Genomic DNA, 18,219 nt, shown 5'->3' with positions numbered 1-18,219 from the left:
AGAAGCATCTTATTATTTTAATTTATCTAAATATTACTAATTTCCAAGAAAATAGCACTACTATTATTATGAACTCTCAAATCATCATCCACTTAGAAAGAAGTTGACAAAATTGAATTTAAAAAAAAAAAACAAAAGAAAAAGTATGTCTTTTTGGAAATTGATGTTTTTGATGTAGAAATAATTATGATTGTTTTCATCAAGTATATAAGTGGTGACAAATATTCAAACCCTCCAAAATTTTTTTGAAAGTTTTACATAAAATATGATTTATCATAAAATAATTTGTAATTATTCCAAAATTATATATCTCTCAACCATCATTTATAAAAATAAATATTAACCCACAAATGATGGGTTGAATGGAAAAGAGATGTTAAACTTTCAAGATAAAAAATTTCAATTTAAATCTCCTTTGTAATATATGAAGATAATACTCTTAATTTATTTAATTCAGTGATTATAAAATCGATTATTGAATTCAGGATTTAAGTTATTCGATTTTAAAAATATAATTTGATTTGAATAAGATTTTTTTTTGGTTAAAAAATAAACAAATGGGTAGGTTACATAAGCCAATGCAATGCATCTTGACATTCCAACTCAATATATTATAATCTTATGCTTTTATCTAAAGCATTAAAGCAATCTAGACTTAAACCTAAATTAAGAGAAGCATAATCTAAGTTAGATCACTAAACCCGACATCTTGTTTCGACATTCTATGCAATAAATTATGTATGGTAAATTTCCATAGCTCCACAATCAAACACTACGATGCTAATGGATAAACTTGCATAAAATATTTAGCATAAAAAATAGAATCAGTTTATGCATAATATGTTATTATAAGTTTAACATATAATGTCTTTATATTTTTTACTTGGTGCTTTACTTTATAGGGTATTTTCAAATACAAGTCATTTGATTCTAAATTGACATAAAACGAATAAAAAAAACAAATAATATACTTAGACTAAAAAGAAAAATAAATTTTGTGTAATATTAATGTAAATACACATTATTTAATAAATTAAGGTCTCCAAATTGACAATTAGCTTTCCAGGTTCGAGGTTACTCACTCCCATTTTATTGGGATGAACAAACAATATGAGAGTTAACGCGTATTTGATAACAGGTGATTAAACAAATGATTGAGTTATTAAATTTAACATATGTTTTTTAATGGGTATTGATTTTTTTTTAATTAAAATCTTCATAAATAAAAAAAAAACCATCTTGAAACCCCTTGATAAGGGTTTTTTTTAATTTAATTTCTTATGTTAAAGATTTGGTAGGATAGGACAAAATAAAATAAAATTCCTAATATATATTAAGAAAAATGCCCGAAGTAAAAAAAAAAAAGCAAAGCAGTGATTAATTAGCTATTAACATTCTATTGGGAGTAGCCCCATGACCTAATAATAACAGTGACCTAGTTTAAACATGCATGGATGAACCCACACATAAATTAGAATTAGAATAATTTCCCGAGAAACAGAGAATGATTTTGGTGCCTCCAAACTTGAGAAAATGTGCCACATAAACCAATAACATTTAATAAAATAAAAAATAGATAAGTTAAAAAAGAACCGACCTTGCTGCCTTCTGATCCCCGCAGCCGCCGACCACCAGTGGATTTGTAAGAATATCAAACCAATTATGCTTTAAACATGATATATTTTGCAATAAAAAATGTATGCAATGGAAATAGGATGAACAAATATAGATTTTTATTTAGGGTTTAGATACATATTTTTGCAGATATGCATTTTAAAATTGATGTCATGATTGAGAGGCATCATCATCTTGGGGTCTCATACAAAGTGAAGTTGGTGGAATTCAAATTGACCACAGATTCACAATTAAGTGATCAAAGAAGTTTTCTCTTTAAATTTTCATTTACTTTCTTGGAAAGTCATCACATGGAGACCATCAAATATGCTTGCAATCAAATCAAATTAATGGAGGACAACACACTGCATTTATCAGGGTCCAGCCCTCATTCATTATTCACAAAGTCAACTACATTGGGAAATGAAAATATACATTTAAAATTGGTTGACTTTAAAAATATTATCCATCCATGTAGGGTTACATGAATAAAATAAACAAATATAAACACCCTTTTAAGTCTATTTTAAAGAATGATTCATGTTCCTGCTCAAAAATCAGTATCATGAAGGAAAATGTAAATTTCATGAGCCATTTTATAGCTAGTTTGGACCTTCAACTACATCTGGTAAGTTTAATTTTATGTTTATAAAAATATGTTGAGAAATCTGGATTACAATCAAATGCATGACTAATAACAAAATCTAAAAAATGACTAACTACAGAAGATTTTCACATATCATTACAAATCAGAACAAAGTAGTTTTAAAGCATCAAGGAATGAGAAATGAACACAGCAAAAAAGGAGACATTTAATATATGAGAAAGAACAAAAAGTTTCAGGTGCCTGAAATACATCAATGTAGAACTTAGCCTATACTTGCCAACTAACCCCATAGCAGATGAATCAATTTGCCAAGGAGCATTCTATCATTTATAATGATTTTTGCATTTTTCTCAACCAACTTGAACACTTCAAATACAATGCACCTTTATCTAAATTTTGTTCTGTAATGAACGTGCCCACTGTTCTGAACCAATGCATCAGATTTCGATTCTCCTTCACATAAAGCCATGTTTGAAGAAAAGGAAAGAGACTCTCATTTATACCTCGCTCTTCTATGTAGCTGTGAAATGAGTTTCTCATCCTTTCGTCCAAATCTCTGTCAATTTGCAAACAATTCCCAGATGAATTCTATTGTTAAATGCATAATACAGACCAGTATATGTCTTTAGAGCCAATTTAGTGATGCAGATTATCAACAATATTAAGAAATTGAACATGAAATCCTGAAACAAACATATTATTAAATCCTGAGCTTGTTTTCCTATATATATACACACACAATGATTTCAGCCTCCTGGTTACATGACTATTCAGGTATAATATTGCAAGGCATTTTTCTCAGCCTAAGTATTGCTTTGGTTACTGACCTAGTGGGATTGTGCGTAACTTTGAATGCATAATTTCTGCAACCTAGAACATCACAGCTATAATATTATCCAAGATCAACACATGTAACAAGACTGTCAGTCAGAAATTATGGACTCAGAATGGCAATCCTGAATGCCACCTATACAGTTGCTCACAACTGACTTACAAAATATTTTCTGTCCAATGGTAGATTCCTGCCCGGTGAAACATATGTCTGAGAACAATAAAACTATACATACCCATTTTAAGTATACAAATAGAGGCACAATTGATGTGTATCATCAAGTGAATAAGTGATTTTGAATTAAAACTAAAGTAATACTCAATCACATGATGACATATCATATATGTATTCATTTGTGTATTCAAAAATAGATACACGTAGCGTCATACATCTCACTATTCAAATAAGCTTGAGCAATCATTATTAACAATTACTTATAACAACAACCAAGTGTACTTGTTGACCATCAATTGTCCAGAGGTGCGAATATACTTTTCACTTCATAACAGTGAGAAGAACTCTACAAAACAGTCAATCTCTTCAATATCAACAAGATAATTTTCTAAGAGCCGTTTCTAAGTTATCGATGAAATTTTTGTTGTAAATCAAAATGTCAAGAAAAAACACCAATATAAACCGACACAAATAATCACAAAAAACCTCATTCATCAAGGCCTAAGAAGTGGCATAGGTATTAGATAAACCAAAAGGCATTTTGAAAAACTTGTATTAGCCATTATGTGTACGAAAGGTCGTCTTTTCCATATCAGACTCTATTATCTGTATTTAGTGATACTCGACTTTTAAATCTAATTTGCTAAAAACAATAGCTTGCTTGAGTTCATCTAATAATTCATCACTAGTAGAGATAAGAAACTTATATAGAGCTATCAATTTGTTGAACGCTCGGTAATCTACACAAAAATGTTATTCTCCATATGTTTTTTGATCAAGCAGGCTCGAACTAGAGAAAGGGTTGACGCTACCAGCTTGTAGCATCTCATGAACTAATAGCTCCACTTCATTCTTTTGATGATGCGAGTGTCAATAATGCCGAATATTCGAGGGTTGGGCTCCCTTAACAAATTGAATAGCATGGCTATGTTGACATTGTAGCAGTAGTCTGGTTGACTCAAGCAACAATTGTTGGAACTTTTCCAGTAATTCAAATAATATTGGATGCAAATCAGAATTATCTTGAATTTCTAGTCCCTCCATTTCGGCGAACTCTAACTAAAATCTGCCACCCAAAACAAATGTCGCAAAATTTCAAAAAAACCCAAACCAAAAAGAAGACAATTACTAAGTTTTTATAAGTAAATTTAGTTCAAGCGAAAAGTGAACTTCGTCATCCATTATAACCTTACTATACGTGTTGTTGATCAGAACAAAACAATCAAAGCGTGATCAACAAGACTCCTCAATATTCTAATTATCCTTATTCATGCACAGCTAATACTGCGTACGGACAACATCATTACAAGGTTGCTTTGGCTACCTACCCTAACTCTCCATGTATCCATCTACACAAGAGGGCAAAAAATCTTTAAAGTTCTCCTTCAAGCTTAACAACCATAGGATCAAATCCTTGTCACTCTAAAATGGCTTAACGTTTTACTACAAGCGAGATAACTTAAGTTATCAAGCCAGACAGTACAAAATGACAATCAACAAATAACACCTCTTGACATATGGAACATGCCTCCAACTGAAGGATAATATTCGCTTATCACTCCGAGTGTTAGTGATAAAACTAGTTTTGCCAATTACATGACAAAGGTTAGAATACCTATAAGTTGGACCTGCACGATCACCTAAATGCATCTGAATCATCTTGAGACATAGATAGACTTTCCATTATGTAATAGCAAGAAGTGCTCTACGATACAATATATCTCTTTAGCATCAATAAGATGATTTTCATATTTTCCTTTATGCCTATAGGGAAACCTATCTCTTTTGCTTCTCCATCGAGATTATAACTGAGTAAGAATAAATCTTGATAATCATATTTGAATTATAAATACTCAAATATTGCTATTTGAATATAACTTCTTTTTAAATCCTATAAATTTATGGATCAATACATAGGGAGAGAGAAAAAAAATTGATATATAGTTAGTTAGCCAAAGAGAAGTAAGATACTGCTACTATCTTCGTACTCACTCTACTAATGAAATCACATGTTGTAACACAAACTAATAACATACTGTGGTTCCTTGCTGAACCACATTAAAGATTGCTTTCTGTTCTCTTTTTTTTAAACATCAAATTCATCTCTCCCTACAGTGGATATCAGGGCTCATTATCGAATCCTTAACTCTGCTACTGTAATAAAGGTTCTACATTACATACTCATCAACATTATGCATTACTATAAATATCAAAACGATCAAAAGTGGAATAAGGTCATAAAAAATAAATTCATAAAAAATAAAAAACAAATCAAAATAAGAAGAGTAATCAAACTTACTGGAAAACAGGGCCATTATACTTAGAGGGAACAACAAGAAAACCCTGATTCTCAAGCTTAGGGCGCATGGAAACAGAATGAATGCCCAACGCATCCGGATACAACCCACAAAGAAAATGTAAAGAATCCTTCTGGCTGGGCTTTGAAACATCCACATGAACAAATAACGGATTAATTCCATCATCATCCTCGTCACCACCTCCCACAATGTGCGCCAACCGCATCACAGATATACTAATCTCTTCATCCCAATACACCCTCTTGAGAACAGGTCCTTCGCCTTCCAGCGCCCCCGTCACTATTTTAAAAGGTGAAGGAGGACTCACCTTCTGTAAACGCCCAAATTTACAGCAAAACATGAATTGTACCATATAAGTAATTCATACAATATAGATAAAAGTTACAATTGTCAATCCTCGCCCCATCAAATCAAAAGTTAAAAATTAAGGGTATTTGATAATATCTTGATGTAAGCGGTAACGTTACCACTTACCATAATGAACATCACCATTGTCAGACCAGTAACAGTACTGGAACATTTTCGTTAGCAAAATCTTAAATGGGTATGCAAAAGAAAAGAAGAAAATAAATCAAATAAACAAATAAAAAAGCATTACCGGTGGAAGAGTCATTTTGGCGACTTCCTGGTAGTGTTCTTTGAGAGAGCGGAGCAAGATAGTGTCCACGGCGGAGGATACAGAGGTGGAGCAGCGGCTGGCAATCAGCCGCCAGGGTGCGTTCTGTGCACAAACAGCTATTGCTTTCCTCAACATGCTTGCTTGCAGTTTCACTTTCTTTCTCTAAACTTTTTTGGTTAATTTTCAAAACGGGCGTGTTTAAATACAATGGTGTTTTTGCCAAATATCAAATTTTGAGGATTTTCAAAATATAAAATAGAAAAAGAACCGCAATTTATTTGAATTATGATCTAGCCATAAAACTTTTTGAAAGTATATATAAAGCCCCTTGACAGTTGAAAGGATTATTTTTAATTATTTGCTATATAAACACTCTTAAGTACATAATTTGACATTATCATATTATTGAATAACCATACACATTATTTATATTAATAAAACTATATACACAATTTTTATATACAATTTTATACACAAATAACGATGTGTTATCATATGATTGAATATTATTTTATGTTTAATTTTTAACTATACAATCATATAATAATATATCGTTATTTATACACAAAAGTTATACTCATAACACTATTATATTTAAATACCCAATTATATATTTAAAATTGTTAATATTGTTCTTATAATTTTGCTGCCTGCTAAGTTTCCATGTCTTTCTCATCTCAAATTAATTTGGTTGTTTTAGGTAAAGTAAGATTCATTTGGTTGGTTAAACCCCAAGGGTTAACAAAACTTGTGAAAGGTGAAAGCCTAGGTTAAAGTTTTTGTCATACTTGTAAAACTTTAATTTACCTAATACAATAATTATAAGTCTGATTATTATATCCTGAGTTTATCCATCTAATAAATACAGACATAATCCTCGGTTATTAAAAAAAAAATTCATTTGGTTATTCTCAAAAAACATCTTATTTCTTTTTATGCTGGTTAATGGTATGTTTTAGACATAAAAGATTCCAAATGAAATGTAAAATGGCACATCACCAGTTTCACTGATTATTCTCACTGATCCTTATCTACATTCAAGCTTCCACAATTAAAATGATTTGGATTTATCCCTTTGATCGAGTAATTATAAAATAGCAAAAGTCAAAACACAAGGATTATAATCAAGTGAGGACAGAAGATAAAATTCATATCCATTTCTTTTATGATACATATGATATAAGAGTACAGAAAAGGATTCAAGGTACAACAGCCCCCTATCAACTAAAATACGCAACAAATGCTCGTAGATTTTGCTAATAAGGCCGTTACAAAATTGTGACAACTTTGACCTGGCAGTGCAACCATAGAATTTTTGCCCAGAAGGTACTTGCAAAGGAAAGACATGATCGACATATTTCAAGACCCCGCGATGCCTGACATATATTTGCCAGCGCCAATCAATTCTAGGTGATTACCCCAACAGCAAGGCTCATGCTGGTAATCTCGTCCTTGATTACTTTTTTCAGCATTTGAAATAACCATGGCCTCCCAAAAGGGAACCAAATTACCTGTCAGAATTGTTGCGTTTACTTCTTCCGGTGCCTGTTCTTGAGTTTCACAATTTTTCTTTGCGACTTGTCAACACTGCCCAATGAGAAGCTACCCCCAGCATTGAAGTCTAAACTACCAGAAGCTTGAAACGGAGAAGGGTTCTGTGGGGTGGCGAGGTTCTGTTGGCTTCCAAATGGGAAAGGATTTGCTCCCGATGGAGTCGTTGAACCAAAGACAAAACCAGTCGAGGGTGTCATGGGTTGTTGACCAAAGAAAGGCACTGCAGGTGTGGATGCCTGAACTGTGTCCTCAGCCATGCTGTCTTCCATACCCATTTGATCATTATTATTGTTTGAGGAAGTGGAACCAAATGCAAACACAGAACCTGAATTCCCAAAGCCAGGTTGGGATGACGTGGCTGCTGCAACAGAAGAAGAAAACGGGAAAATGGAACTTGATGTGGTATTTGTGGATGACCCAAACAAAGAAGCACTGCTAGTAGCAGCAGATGAAGCTGATGCTCCAAACTGAAACCCAGTCGAGGGAGACGAAGAGTTGAATGTTGAAGCAAATGAGGGTGTCTTAGGGGCTTGCCAACTGGAACCAAAAACAGTGTTAGTAGGGCCGCTAGTGGAGCTGATTGTGTTGGCCTCCGATGAAGAAGTGGAATTCAATCCAAATGTAGGAGTTGAACCAAAAGTTGAGGAGCCAAATAAAGAACTGCCAGAGGAAAAGGCAGAAGTCCCGGCCAACCCGAATGATGTAGATGACAAAGTTGATCCATATTGATTAGGGGTCTGAGTTGAAGTTGCAATACTAGCTGCATTTTCAGATGCCTGAGCACTTCCAACACTGAAAGGGTTAGAAACTTGAGCCTGGTTGGTGGAAGCAGAAGAAGTAGCTCCAGCACTGAATCCAAATATGCCACTTCCAGTGCTTGGGATTGCAGAAGATGTACCACCAAAAATACTACTTCCTTTGCTTGCAATAGGTGGAGTTACAGCACCAAAAATGCTGCTTCCACTGCTTGCTGATGGTGTACTGCCAAAAATGCTACTTCCTGAGCCAATTGCTGCCAATGATGTGCTGCTAGAAGTGTTATTTCCTGTGCTTGCAAAAGTTGATGTCTCCCCAAAAAGCATACTGGTAGAATTACCAAAGGTGGGCTCCTTGATCTTTTCTGTTGATTCAACACCAGACTGTGCCAATGTTGGTGAGACTGATGTAGGTGTAACTGCTGAAGCTCCAAAGTTGAAAACAGGGGCAGAAGCAGCCACAGAAGTTGTTGTAGTTGCTGTAGAGGTTGTGGGATAGGCACTGTGGTTGATGGAAACAACTGAATTAGCATTATTAAATGAGTTCTGATTGATTCCAGAAATGGAAACAAGAGGTGGAATGGGGGAAGAGGTTGAAGTTGGACTTGAAGCAGGAGACCCATTATTTAAACTTGAACTACTAGCCGGCTGGGAGAATATACTAGCTGTTGACAATAATGTAGATGAAGTTGAAGGAAGTTCAGTTTCAGGTGTTCTTGCAATGATTCCAGATTTTGGAATAGTTCCATTGTCAGCTTTATCTGATTCAGGCACTTTTGGAGCAGAATCAGTTGCTACAACAGGGATGGAACTAAAGCTGCACACAGAGAAGAAAAATTAAATAAATAAATAAAAGATTTCTAAATTTTTTGCCAGGAGAATCAATCTAAAAATTACATAAATGAGATAACTCCATAAAAGATTTACGGGCCAATAAGAACAACAAAAGGAGGAGAAATATACAGTGTGACATTTCAAATATAAAGAGTGGTATCGTGTCAGTAGCAGTTACTGGCTGACACCCAACAAAAATCTACATCCTTGCAAGTTCCCATTACCATCACAGCAGATCCCATATTAGCACTCAGCCACAGCAACCACAATTGCCAGCATCATTTATTACATAATCATCATATCTTAAGGCATATTAATAGATAATACAAAAAATTTTTAAATCAAAACCATAAAATTTGATACACAGTTTGCATATACAGATAGATAAATTTGAAAGGATTGTTGACTCCAAATGACAACCACAACCTCAGCTGACACACAAGATATGCATTGAGTATTACACACTCAAACTATATCACAACACATTCCACTTGCAGGTTCAATAAAATGGATAGCATATATGACTTATCTTTGTGTGTCTGCCTAGTATATCCACTTATTATGACAATAAGAATCTGTAACTACATTCAACTTCCCAAACATTTAAAAGACTTCACAAGAAAACAAGCATTTCATAATTTTTAAGAAAGAAAGAGATTATCATTGATTGAAATGAATAATAAAAAAAAGTAACAAGCCGCCCACAGAGAATACTAGAATTTCACTTTCTGTATATAGCATTGGACTTCCAGAAACAATCTGTTTTTGCTGATAAATATTATAATCGTTTGGACTTGCTAGATAACAATGCTCTAAAACTAAATTTCTCAGAATTATGAGCTGCATTTAGTAATAAACTGACTTTAAGCCTAATCCATTATGTGTATAAGATATCACAAATGATCCTATACATGACTTACGTCCACTGGCACTGGTATTAAGAGACAACACATGTCCTAAAGTCCAAGCAAAAAAGTATTTCACAATAGCAGATTTATATCTGTACACACTGCTTTACAAATCAGAACCCTTCTGCTCCACATTCTTTAATAGCTTCTTTTTAAGGCTATTCATAACATGCTACAGTTGCCTTCTTAAAACAGGAGTAACACGTTGTAATCATTTAAAGAACTCTTCTAGATTGAAAAACCTAATTCCTATCAGATGATTGACCACACAGCTCAATGGCAGTAAGCTTGGGAGCACAACAAATTCGAGAATAGTAGGGCATACAAGTAAAATCTGTTACAGTTATTAAAAACAAGTCATGAGCATTTCGGATATGATTTTGAGCAAAAGCAAAACATTTTAAACACCTAAAATCACTTAACTGCCACGATAGCTTTTTCTTCCGTACTAAAAGAGCTTCTTCTATCTCCTACCAAGGAAGCACGGAAACGCTACAAGGGGTGCGTTTCGCTGATTCCAAAACGTTTCCGTTTCCGAAACGCCCCGAAACTGGTACGAAACGTTTCGGGGCCATTTTGGAAATTTTAGAAAGATGCAAAATGCATTTTCAGTACCTGAAACGCGTTTCTTTGTAGAAATCCATTGCATTTCCACTTCTGTAAACATTTCAAGCCACACCTCTCATACTGGTTTGGTCTTCTCAATGTTCCGACATCTGAACCTCCTCTCCTCTCCGGCGAAACTCATCTCTCCTCCTTCGTTTTTTCCTTCTTCCCACTAGTTGTTGCCTCCTTCCAACTATTTGTTTCATCCTTCCAATTATCAGTTCCCTTCCCGATATCTGTTTCACCAGTCTTCTCACTATTGATTCCCTCCTTTTCTATTATATAATTTTAAAATATTTAAAAGATAAAAAGTTTGCACACCAAATAAAAGGGAAAAAATAATAAAAGTAAATTGTTCTTATATTATATATAAATATTTGTATATTTTTAAAGGTTATATCTTTTTAATAAAATTTTGGTATTTATAATAAAATCCTTATATTTTTTATATTTACACGTTTCCCCACGTTTCCATTTTCTATATTTTTTAATAAAGACGTTTCAGCGTTTCCGTTTCGGTGTTTCGCCGTTTCCACGTTTCCGTTTCCGTGCTACTTAGTCTCCTACTAGTAAGAATTTAAAAATACTAGATACTCTGTAGGGATTATGATTCAAGTGATGTCAATGAATATCATCAACCAAGGGTATGTTATCTATCTTAGTATCTTCTCAAGTCCTCATAGATAGTGTAGCATTGTAACTAACATTCATGTTGCAGATTTTGTCAGTTCTATATACATATGCAAGATTACAAAAGACTCTAATGATTGAAGTAAAAGCTACCATTCAAGGTAATTAGAAAATCCCACTAACTTATAGAAACCATTTCACCCAATTATTTCATAGGTATTGTCACTGTATCTATTTTTAATAAAACATTAGCAAAATGAGCCTTTATCCTTCCTCTACTTATCTCAAAAGAAAAATAATAAACAAACAACCAAAAAGGACGGGATATGCAAATACCCCAGTGACACCCCACAAAAGAATAACAATGCACAGCAAAGAAGCCAATCAACATGTTATAAAGATAATCCTCCAAGAGATAAATAGTACAGCCTGTACCAACCTTTTTAAGCTTTCTGGCTCTTCTTTCGAATGAGTTTCAAATTTTGGTCTAGAAGATTCATTGAATACTGATGTTGCAGATGTTATAGTAAACTCTGGTGCCTTATCGACATTTGTTTTGCTAGTTCCAAATGTGGGAGAAACAACATTTGAATCCTTTAGTGAAGTAAGTTTTTCTCCAAAGCCAAATATAGAAGCAGCACTCGGTTCATGTGGTAAAGTTGCTTTAGTAGAAGTCGAGGTTGATGGAGCAGCTACCACAGTTGTCTGTCCAGCAATGCTGGAGGGAGGTGCAGTTGGGAAAGTAAATAGAAAATTCTTTTCGGCAACTACAGATCTATCATGAGTTCCGATATCAGACATTTTGTTCAAAACAGAATTTGGGGTCTTAACTTCAAAAAGTGCTGGAGACTTCTCCTCTGTAGTTGCTTCATCAGCATCAGACTTATTCTCGACCACAGGGGCATCCAGTTTATCCTTCCCTTTCATCAAAGGAGTAGATTCAGTCCCATTAGAATAATCATCATCATCTAGCTCTACATAGTCCTAAAAGAGAGAAGCCAGATATTAGTTAAAATATAATGAGCAATACAATGATACAGAAAATTATGCCATCCATTCCTTGAAAATATAAATTTTGTCCAGTCTTAAAATATTATAAGAAACCATTACAAATTGCAAACATGAAACAAATTTTGATAATGGGGTGTTGAGCATGAAATATAATTGATTGAAATGGCTAAGATTATGTTAGGGACTTAATATCCTTCTCCTCACTCAATCCAATCACCTCTATTTATTTTACCGATATCTCACTCTCAAATTCAAATGATATTCAAATAAATTATTTTATCATAATCCTAAATATCTTATCCTAATCAAATCCCAATTATTTTTTAATTAATTAATTATTATTATTATTATCCAATCCTAACATTATTATTCTACTATTATTATTATAATAATAATAATTATTAATATTATTAATATTATTATACTAATTGGAAGATCTCTTTTTTTATTTTTTTGATATTTTTCATCCATTTTGAATTATTTTTTACATTTCAATTATCACTACTCGTCCGAGAAGTCAACCCCTGCTAATTATGGCAACAAGACTTCTCCAAAAGTACCCAAATAACAATATTTTTTCTCCTTCCTCAATTCAATCATCTCTATTTATTCTACTCAGATCTAACTTTCAAATTCAGATATTATCCAAATTATTTATTTTTTCATAATCCCAACTATCTTATCCTAGTCTTATTCTTAACAGATTTTCATTTAAGTTGTTGGATTCGTCACCATCAGTAACCTCAGATTGGTGCAAAACCAAAATTTTTAATGCCACAGAAAGGAGACTTGTGGTCTCAGGTTTATTAAATTGAATATTCAATTGGAAATCTAATGAACAGAAGAAAGAAATCAAACAAAAGAAACCATCAAACAAAACAGATGAAAGATCCAACCAAACACTACACACCTCATGTGCACTCATATGGAAACCTCGTTTCTTCTGTGGAACAGGATGCACAATGGAGTTTGTCAAAGCAGAATCTGTAGTTTTAGTGCTAGGCACATCCTCCTTTACAACACCAGCAGCATCTAACCCATTCAGAACAGAAAGAGATTTGTCAAAAAGAGAAATAAACTTAGTTGGGCCATTTTCTTCAACCTTATCTTGTTTTTGGGACATAGAATCTCTAACATCAGGTAACGAGGTGTCGAGTGAACCACCTGACCTATTATTATCTTGTACATTTTCCAAAAATACTGATGAATCAACTTTTTCCAGGCTTTTAAGAGCTGGTCCATGCAGCATTGATGGTGACAACTTTGTGGGTGATTTATCCCTTGAAGAAACCAACTTATCAAGTTGCTGCAGTATTTTAAAAGCTGTCTCACTGGACTTGGAGGGAACAGGGGGAAAACCCGTACTAGAAATGTTGTTATCCCCATTTTCTGTTAACATTTTTGTAACTTTTTGCTTCTCTTCATCAGATAGCTGTGGCTTCTGTATCAAAGAGAAGGGCCGTTGAACAGCATTAGAAACACCACTTCCATGCATGGAGAGAGGGCTTCCAGAAGCTGGCAAGCTTAAGTTTCTTGAAGTAAGAAGATTAGGCTTCTGACGAATTCTACGTATAGGACCAACAGAGCCCATATCGTTGTCTATGACTGAACTCCGGCGTTTTAGAGTCTACAAAATGAACAGATCATAGCAAATCATCAGTAATGAACTTAACAAATATATTCCAAACACAGAACACAATTAATTATATCCTGCATTTGTACCACTTGTTGAGGTTCAGTAAGTTTGTAATTCTCCCAGATGTAGTGAGCTGAAGATGATGGTCTAACATGAGAGTCAACTGCATGCTCAACACCCTGGAAGAGAGAAGATTTAAAAAATTGAACCCCAGTAAACATTAAAATTCAAAACTCATTATTTTTGCAGTATATGAACCTTGACGGTTGTGGTTGAGTGAATACGGGAATATGGTGTTTTTGCCATATTGTATATTGCAGATCTGCCTCGGGATCTAGAAGTCAAAAATGATGATCGTGGGACAAGAGGCATAATGGGTGATGCAGAACATAACACCTTGTTGTTTAGCACAGTTGACTCTTCTCTTAATGCCTGACCGTGCACGCCTAGCATTGAAGGGGATACTTTAGAAGGCCTACTTCCCATGTAAGCTTTTGCAAGCTCTGCAGGAGAAGCAACATCCTCATCAATGACCTACAAACATTTTAGCGACCAAATGTGAGTGTTGCCACAATAAAATGCACAGTTCCATACACATAGATTCATATACATGAGAAAAATATCATCAAAACCACCAAATAGCAGTTCTAAGTATGTAACGCAGAACTGAATGAAGACATAGAAAAAGGTTTCCTACACTTGAACTCACAACAGGAGTCAAATTGTGCTGGCTCACAATCCCATTCTCTTTAATAGGAGTATCTAAAACCGGCTCCTTATTCTTGTGAAATACTAGTTGATTTGAAGGGATCACTTTGGACCTGTTCTTCTCATTGTCAAGAGGCTTCTCAGTGGTTCTTGATTGTAAAAGGGCACTCAACTGATCAAACTCAGATCTGGGGCACAAAAATCACAAAGGAGCAGTCAAATTTAAAATACTACGGTTCAAAATAAACATGTTTGAGCAAATTTCCACAAAGATCAAACTTAACTTTTACAGTCCTTATCATTCTTCTCCAATTTTTTTTATCAACTTAAGAATGAATTGGTTGAATGATTTTAGGGAGAATGTATGCAAAGACAAAAGTAAATATACACCACTCTGAAACAACTACCAAATGCAGGGCCACAGATACTTAATGGGTTTGGTATATTATGCCCATCATTGAAATATAAACATCATGCAATATTTAGAATTCCAAGAAAAAGATACTATGATGACAACACAAGTATGCAGAAATTGAAGTTGTCATAATGCATTAAATATCTAACTGCAAAACTTTCCTTATGAAGCCAATTAAAATTATTCCTACTTGCCTTGTGAAAGTCTTCCGCTTCAAAATTTGCTCAAGTTCATTAAGCCCCTTATCAGGACTGTTAGTAGGACCATCATGACAATTAATGGCTTCTTGAACACCATCCTTTGAGGCACATGTGCATACAACAGAGTCAATGTATCAACCAGAATTATACAGTAAATAATATTGTAACAATAGAAAACACAATGCTAAAAAAATGACAGGCCGCAAATTATTCCCACAAAGAGAAAGAATAAACATGATAAATCATAATTGATTAAACCACAGAGTTTAAATATACAAGTATCTTCTGCTAGAAAAATTATACCCCAAGCAGCAAAGATGCACATGGCCCAGTATTTATCCTAATAATATTGCCTAAAAAACTTGAAGACTAGCAAAGTTCACTCAATATTTGCAATCAGTACAAGCAGAAATCTATTCTCAGTAATACTACTTTAAACACAGTGTTTTTTTCAGCTTCAGGTCTAACGTGTTAGAAGTTCCCAAACACTTTCTTTCAAAACTAAATTTTTATGTCATCAATTAAATAACTAACAAGGTTATCAACAAAAGATGCAGAAATATTGTGCAAGCATTCATAGACATACAGTTAAAAACTAACATGAAATTGGTGCCACTTGAAGCCCAAACTCAACTATTCAATTAGGCTTCTTTTTAACCATATGAACTATCAACAGAAAAAGTGGACACAAATTAGCAATAATCCATGGAGTAAGCATTTGAACTTACTGAAGAGACTAGGTCCTGGTGCATTTCCTGTGCTTCATAATTTCCTATTGAAACTGTAAATTCACATGTTATAAAGTTGAATTAGTTATTCAATTATTATCACATAAAATAATGCTAATATAACTGCATTGTTAAAAGAAAGGCAATTCAGCAATTTATAATCAAATTGACAATTGAAAGTATGTCAACAAAATAAAGGACACAAAAGAAAATTAGAACTCTGTCCTGCCAAATTACCACTGTATGGATAATAAAGCAGTTTTGTCACTACAAGGTTATCAATTCTAAATTCAATTAGAGTATATTTCATTCACCTTTCTTTGAGTTTTAACTAGAATCTCTAATGAAATTATACGAATCATGATAGCCCCCAAGAAAATCACAAAAACTTTGATCACATTACTATGGTTTTTAAGGAAAACCTCGCTGGGGAAGCTGCAGTAACTAAACAATGGGACCCCGGAGATTAGCAAAACTAGTAAAGCACCAGAACTTCTAAGGAGAAGGTCTAGGTTTGAGCCTTTACCACGTTTGTGAAACTTTGACTTACCTGATACAGTGATTATAGGTCCGGTCAATATGCCCTGGGTTTACCCATCCAACCAATACGGGTGGGGTCTCCGGTTATCCCAAAAAAAAAAAAAGACTAAACAAATGGAATCTGTCAGTATTTTAGTGAAATCCTATTTCTTTATTTTAATCAAACCTGAAAGGAGGGAAAAGAAAGTTAACCTTTAAGCAACCTGACTACACTAAGAAGAATAAAATTCAGCACATCAAATACCATAGCTCTCGAGACCTAAAGATTACCTAACTCACAACTTCACATGATCCTGAGGGCATACAAGTTAATATATTACAAATTCAGGGGAAATGTTAAACAAGATGATATTATTAGAAGAATGACTCCCTATCAAATATGAACGTACAACTTGTATTACACCAATCCATTTAAAACCTAAAACTAATTCAATAAAATATAATGAAACTATACCACTTGGACAGTGGTGAACATACTAGTCAAATGATTCCTGACATTTATAAACAGAGAATGGTCAAAGTTCAAATCATCACCAGAGTGGAACAACTTCACATGCCAACGTAATGAGTACAGACAAGATGATTCGAATTCGAAGACTGAGATGCTGCATTGAGGTTAAGTTGCACCGTGTCATATCTGAGGGATTAACAGACGATGTAGTTTCTCTTTTGCAATTTATTTAAAAGTTAGTTAGTATATGCCAGGTGTCATGCTTTTATAGCATGGAAGTGAAATTGTAATTTTGTTTTTTATGAGAAATGAATAAATAGTGTCTTCTTCTTCCCCTCGACTCCGTTAACTTCCTTCTCTCTCTAATTCTGTTTCTAGTTTAATTCAGCCATTTGTCCTTCCGGTGAGTTATCAAGGTTCAGCTCGCATCAGAGAATTGTTCAAACCTTTTAAAATTTTAACACAATCAAACCAAGAACCGTAATTTCCACACGGTAATCAAACAAATCTAACACAAACCACAGAAAAATCACTGCTTTCAAGAACAGAGAAGCAAAACAACATTTCAAGAAACAGTGAATCCCAACCTGGTTCAGGCGCTTCCGACAGGGCCGGTGGCGGTGGCGGAAGCCGCTTCCGGAAAACAGAGCGAAATAGTCGGTGCGCGCTCGAAACAATGAGTCTCTGGGCTGGATCAACAAATTTCGATAACCAACCATTATTGTTATTAATATTAACATTGGCGGGGTTTCTAAGAGCCGCCGATACAAGAGGGCGATCGTACGGCGTCGATTGCGTGGTTCTCCGAAATGGCCGCTTTTTGAACTTTCCTCCGGCGCCGAAACCGCTCTCATCACGCGCCGTCGCCATGAGAGAGAGAGGGAGGGCAAAATTAGGGTTTGGAAATTTAGGGATTTTGAGAAAGGAAAGAAAGAGACAAATGTGTAATTAGGGTTTTTTATTGTACAAAGAGAGATGGAAAGAGAAAAAAGATTAAAAAATGTTGGATTTAATACAGAAAGATAGTGGAGTTTATTTATTTTTGTGTTTTTTTTTTTTTTTATTTATGGCTGATGCTA

At 34.2% G+C, this 18,219-nt stretch overlaps 2 protein-coding genes across 6 annotated transcripts; both read right to left on the bottom strand.

Annotated features, from left to right (window-relative positions):
• Nucleotides 1–2,402: 2,402 nt before the first annotated feature.
• On the bottom strand, nt 2,403–6,348 carry LOC123192453 (uncharacterized protein At2g39795, mitochondrial-like). Of its 2 annotated transcripts, none has more exons than XM_044605014.1 (3): nt 6,144–6,347; nt 5,527–5,855; nt 2,403–2,777 (listed from the first exon to the last, which is right to left on the bottom strand). In XM_044605014.1, exons 1-3 carry the CDS (start codon nt 6,297–6,299, stop codon nt 2,549–2,551), a joined length of 714 nt encoding a protein of 237 aa, XP_044460949.1. In that variant the 5' UTR covers nt 6,300–6,347; the 3' UTR covers nt 2,403–2,548. The 2 variants fall into 2 exon arrangements, with proteins under 2 accessions (XP_044460949.1, XP_044460950.1); XM_044605015.1 differs by lacking the exon at nt 2,403–2,777 and adding an exon at nt 3,430–3,573 and having other exon boundaries at nt 6,144–6,348.
• Nucleotides 6,349–7,293: 945 nt separating this feature from the next.
• LOC123192451 (nuclear pore complex protein NUP1-like) lies at nt 7,294–18,153 on the bottom strand. 4 transcript variants are annotated; one of them, XM_044605012.1, is made up of 10 exons: nt 17,728–18,152; nt 16,150–16,202; nt 15,416–15,519; nt 14,796–14,994; nt 14,357–14,632; nt 14,185–14,277; nt 13,373–14,089; nt 11,891–12,435; nt 9,035–9,290; nt 7,294–8,983 (listed from the first exon to the last, which is right to left on the bottom strand). In XM_044605012.1, the coding sequence occupies exons 1-10, from the start codon at nt 18,008–18,010 to the stop codon at nt 7,694–7,696; spliced, it is 3,816 nt and encodes a 1,271-aa protein (XP_044460947.1). In that variant the 5' UTR covers nt 18,011–18,152; the 3' UTR covers nt 7,294–7,693. The 4 variants fall into 4 exon arrangements, with proteins under 4 accessions (XP_044460947.1, XP_044460945.1, XP_044460946.1 ...); XM_044605010.1 differs by having other exon boundaries at nt 7,294–9,290; nt 17,728–18,153; XM_044605011.1 differs by having other exon boundaries at nt 7,294–9,290; nt 14,808–14,994; nt 17,728–18,153.
• Nucleotides 18,154–18,219: the final 66 nt, after the last annotated feature.

The sequence above is a fragment of the Mangifera indica genome, chromosome 12 (assembly GCF_011075055.1).
Source record: "Mangifera indica cultivar Alphonso chromosome 12, CATAS_Mindica_2.1, whole genome shotgun sequence".
In the NCBI taxonomy this organism is placed as follows: Eukaryota; Viridiplantae; Streptophyta; class Magnoliopsida; order Sapindales; family Anacardiaceae; genus Mangifera; species Mangifera indica.
The sequence above is the reverse complement of the archived record's forward strand: the minus strand, read 5'-3'. Positions and strand labels throughout refer to the sequence as shown.

Coding starts and splice junctions, on each gene's coding strand:
- LOC123192453 (XM_044605014.1), bottom strand. CDS start 6,299: ATGTTGAGGAAAGCAATAGCTGTTTGTGCACAGAACGCACCCTGGCGG. Junction 5,856..6,143: donor CCAAAATGACTCTTCCACCG/GTAATGCTTTTT, acceptor GGGCGTTTACAG/AAGGTGAGTCCTCCTTCACC. Junction 2,778..5,526: donor TATAATGGCCCTGTTTTCCA/GTAAGTTTGATT, acceptor GCAAATTGACAG/AGATTTGGACGAAAGGATGA.
- LOC123192451 (XM_044605010.1), bottom strand. CDS start 18,010: ATGGCGACGGCGCGTGATGAGAGCGGTTTCGGCGCCGGAGGAAAGTTC. Junction 16,203..17,727: donor GTCGGAAGCGCCTGAACCAG/GTTGGGATTCAC, acceptor GTGAATTTACAG/TTTCAATAGGAAATTATGAA. Junction 14,995..15,415: donor AAGCGGAAGACTTTCACAAG/GCAAGTAGGAAT, acceptor TTTGTGCCCCAG/ATCTGAGTTTGATCAGTTGA.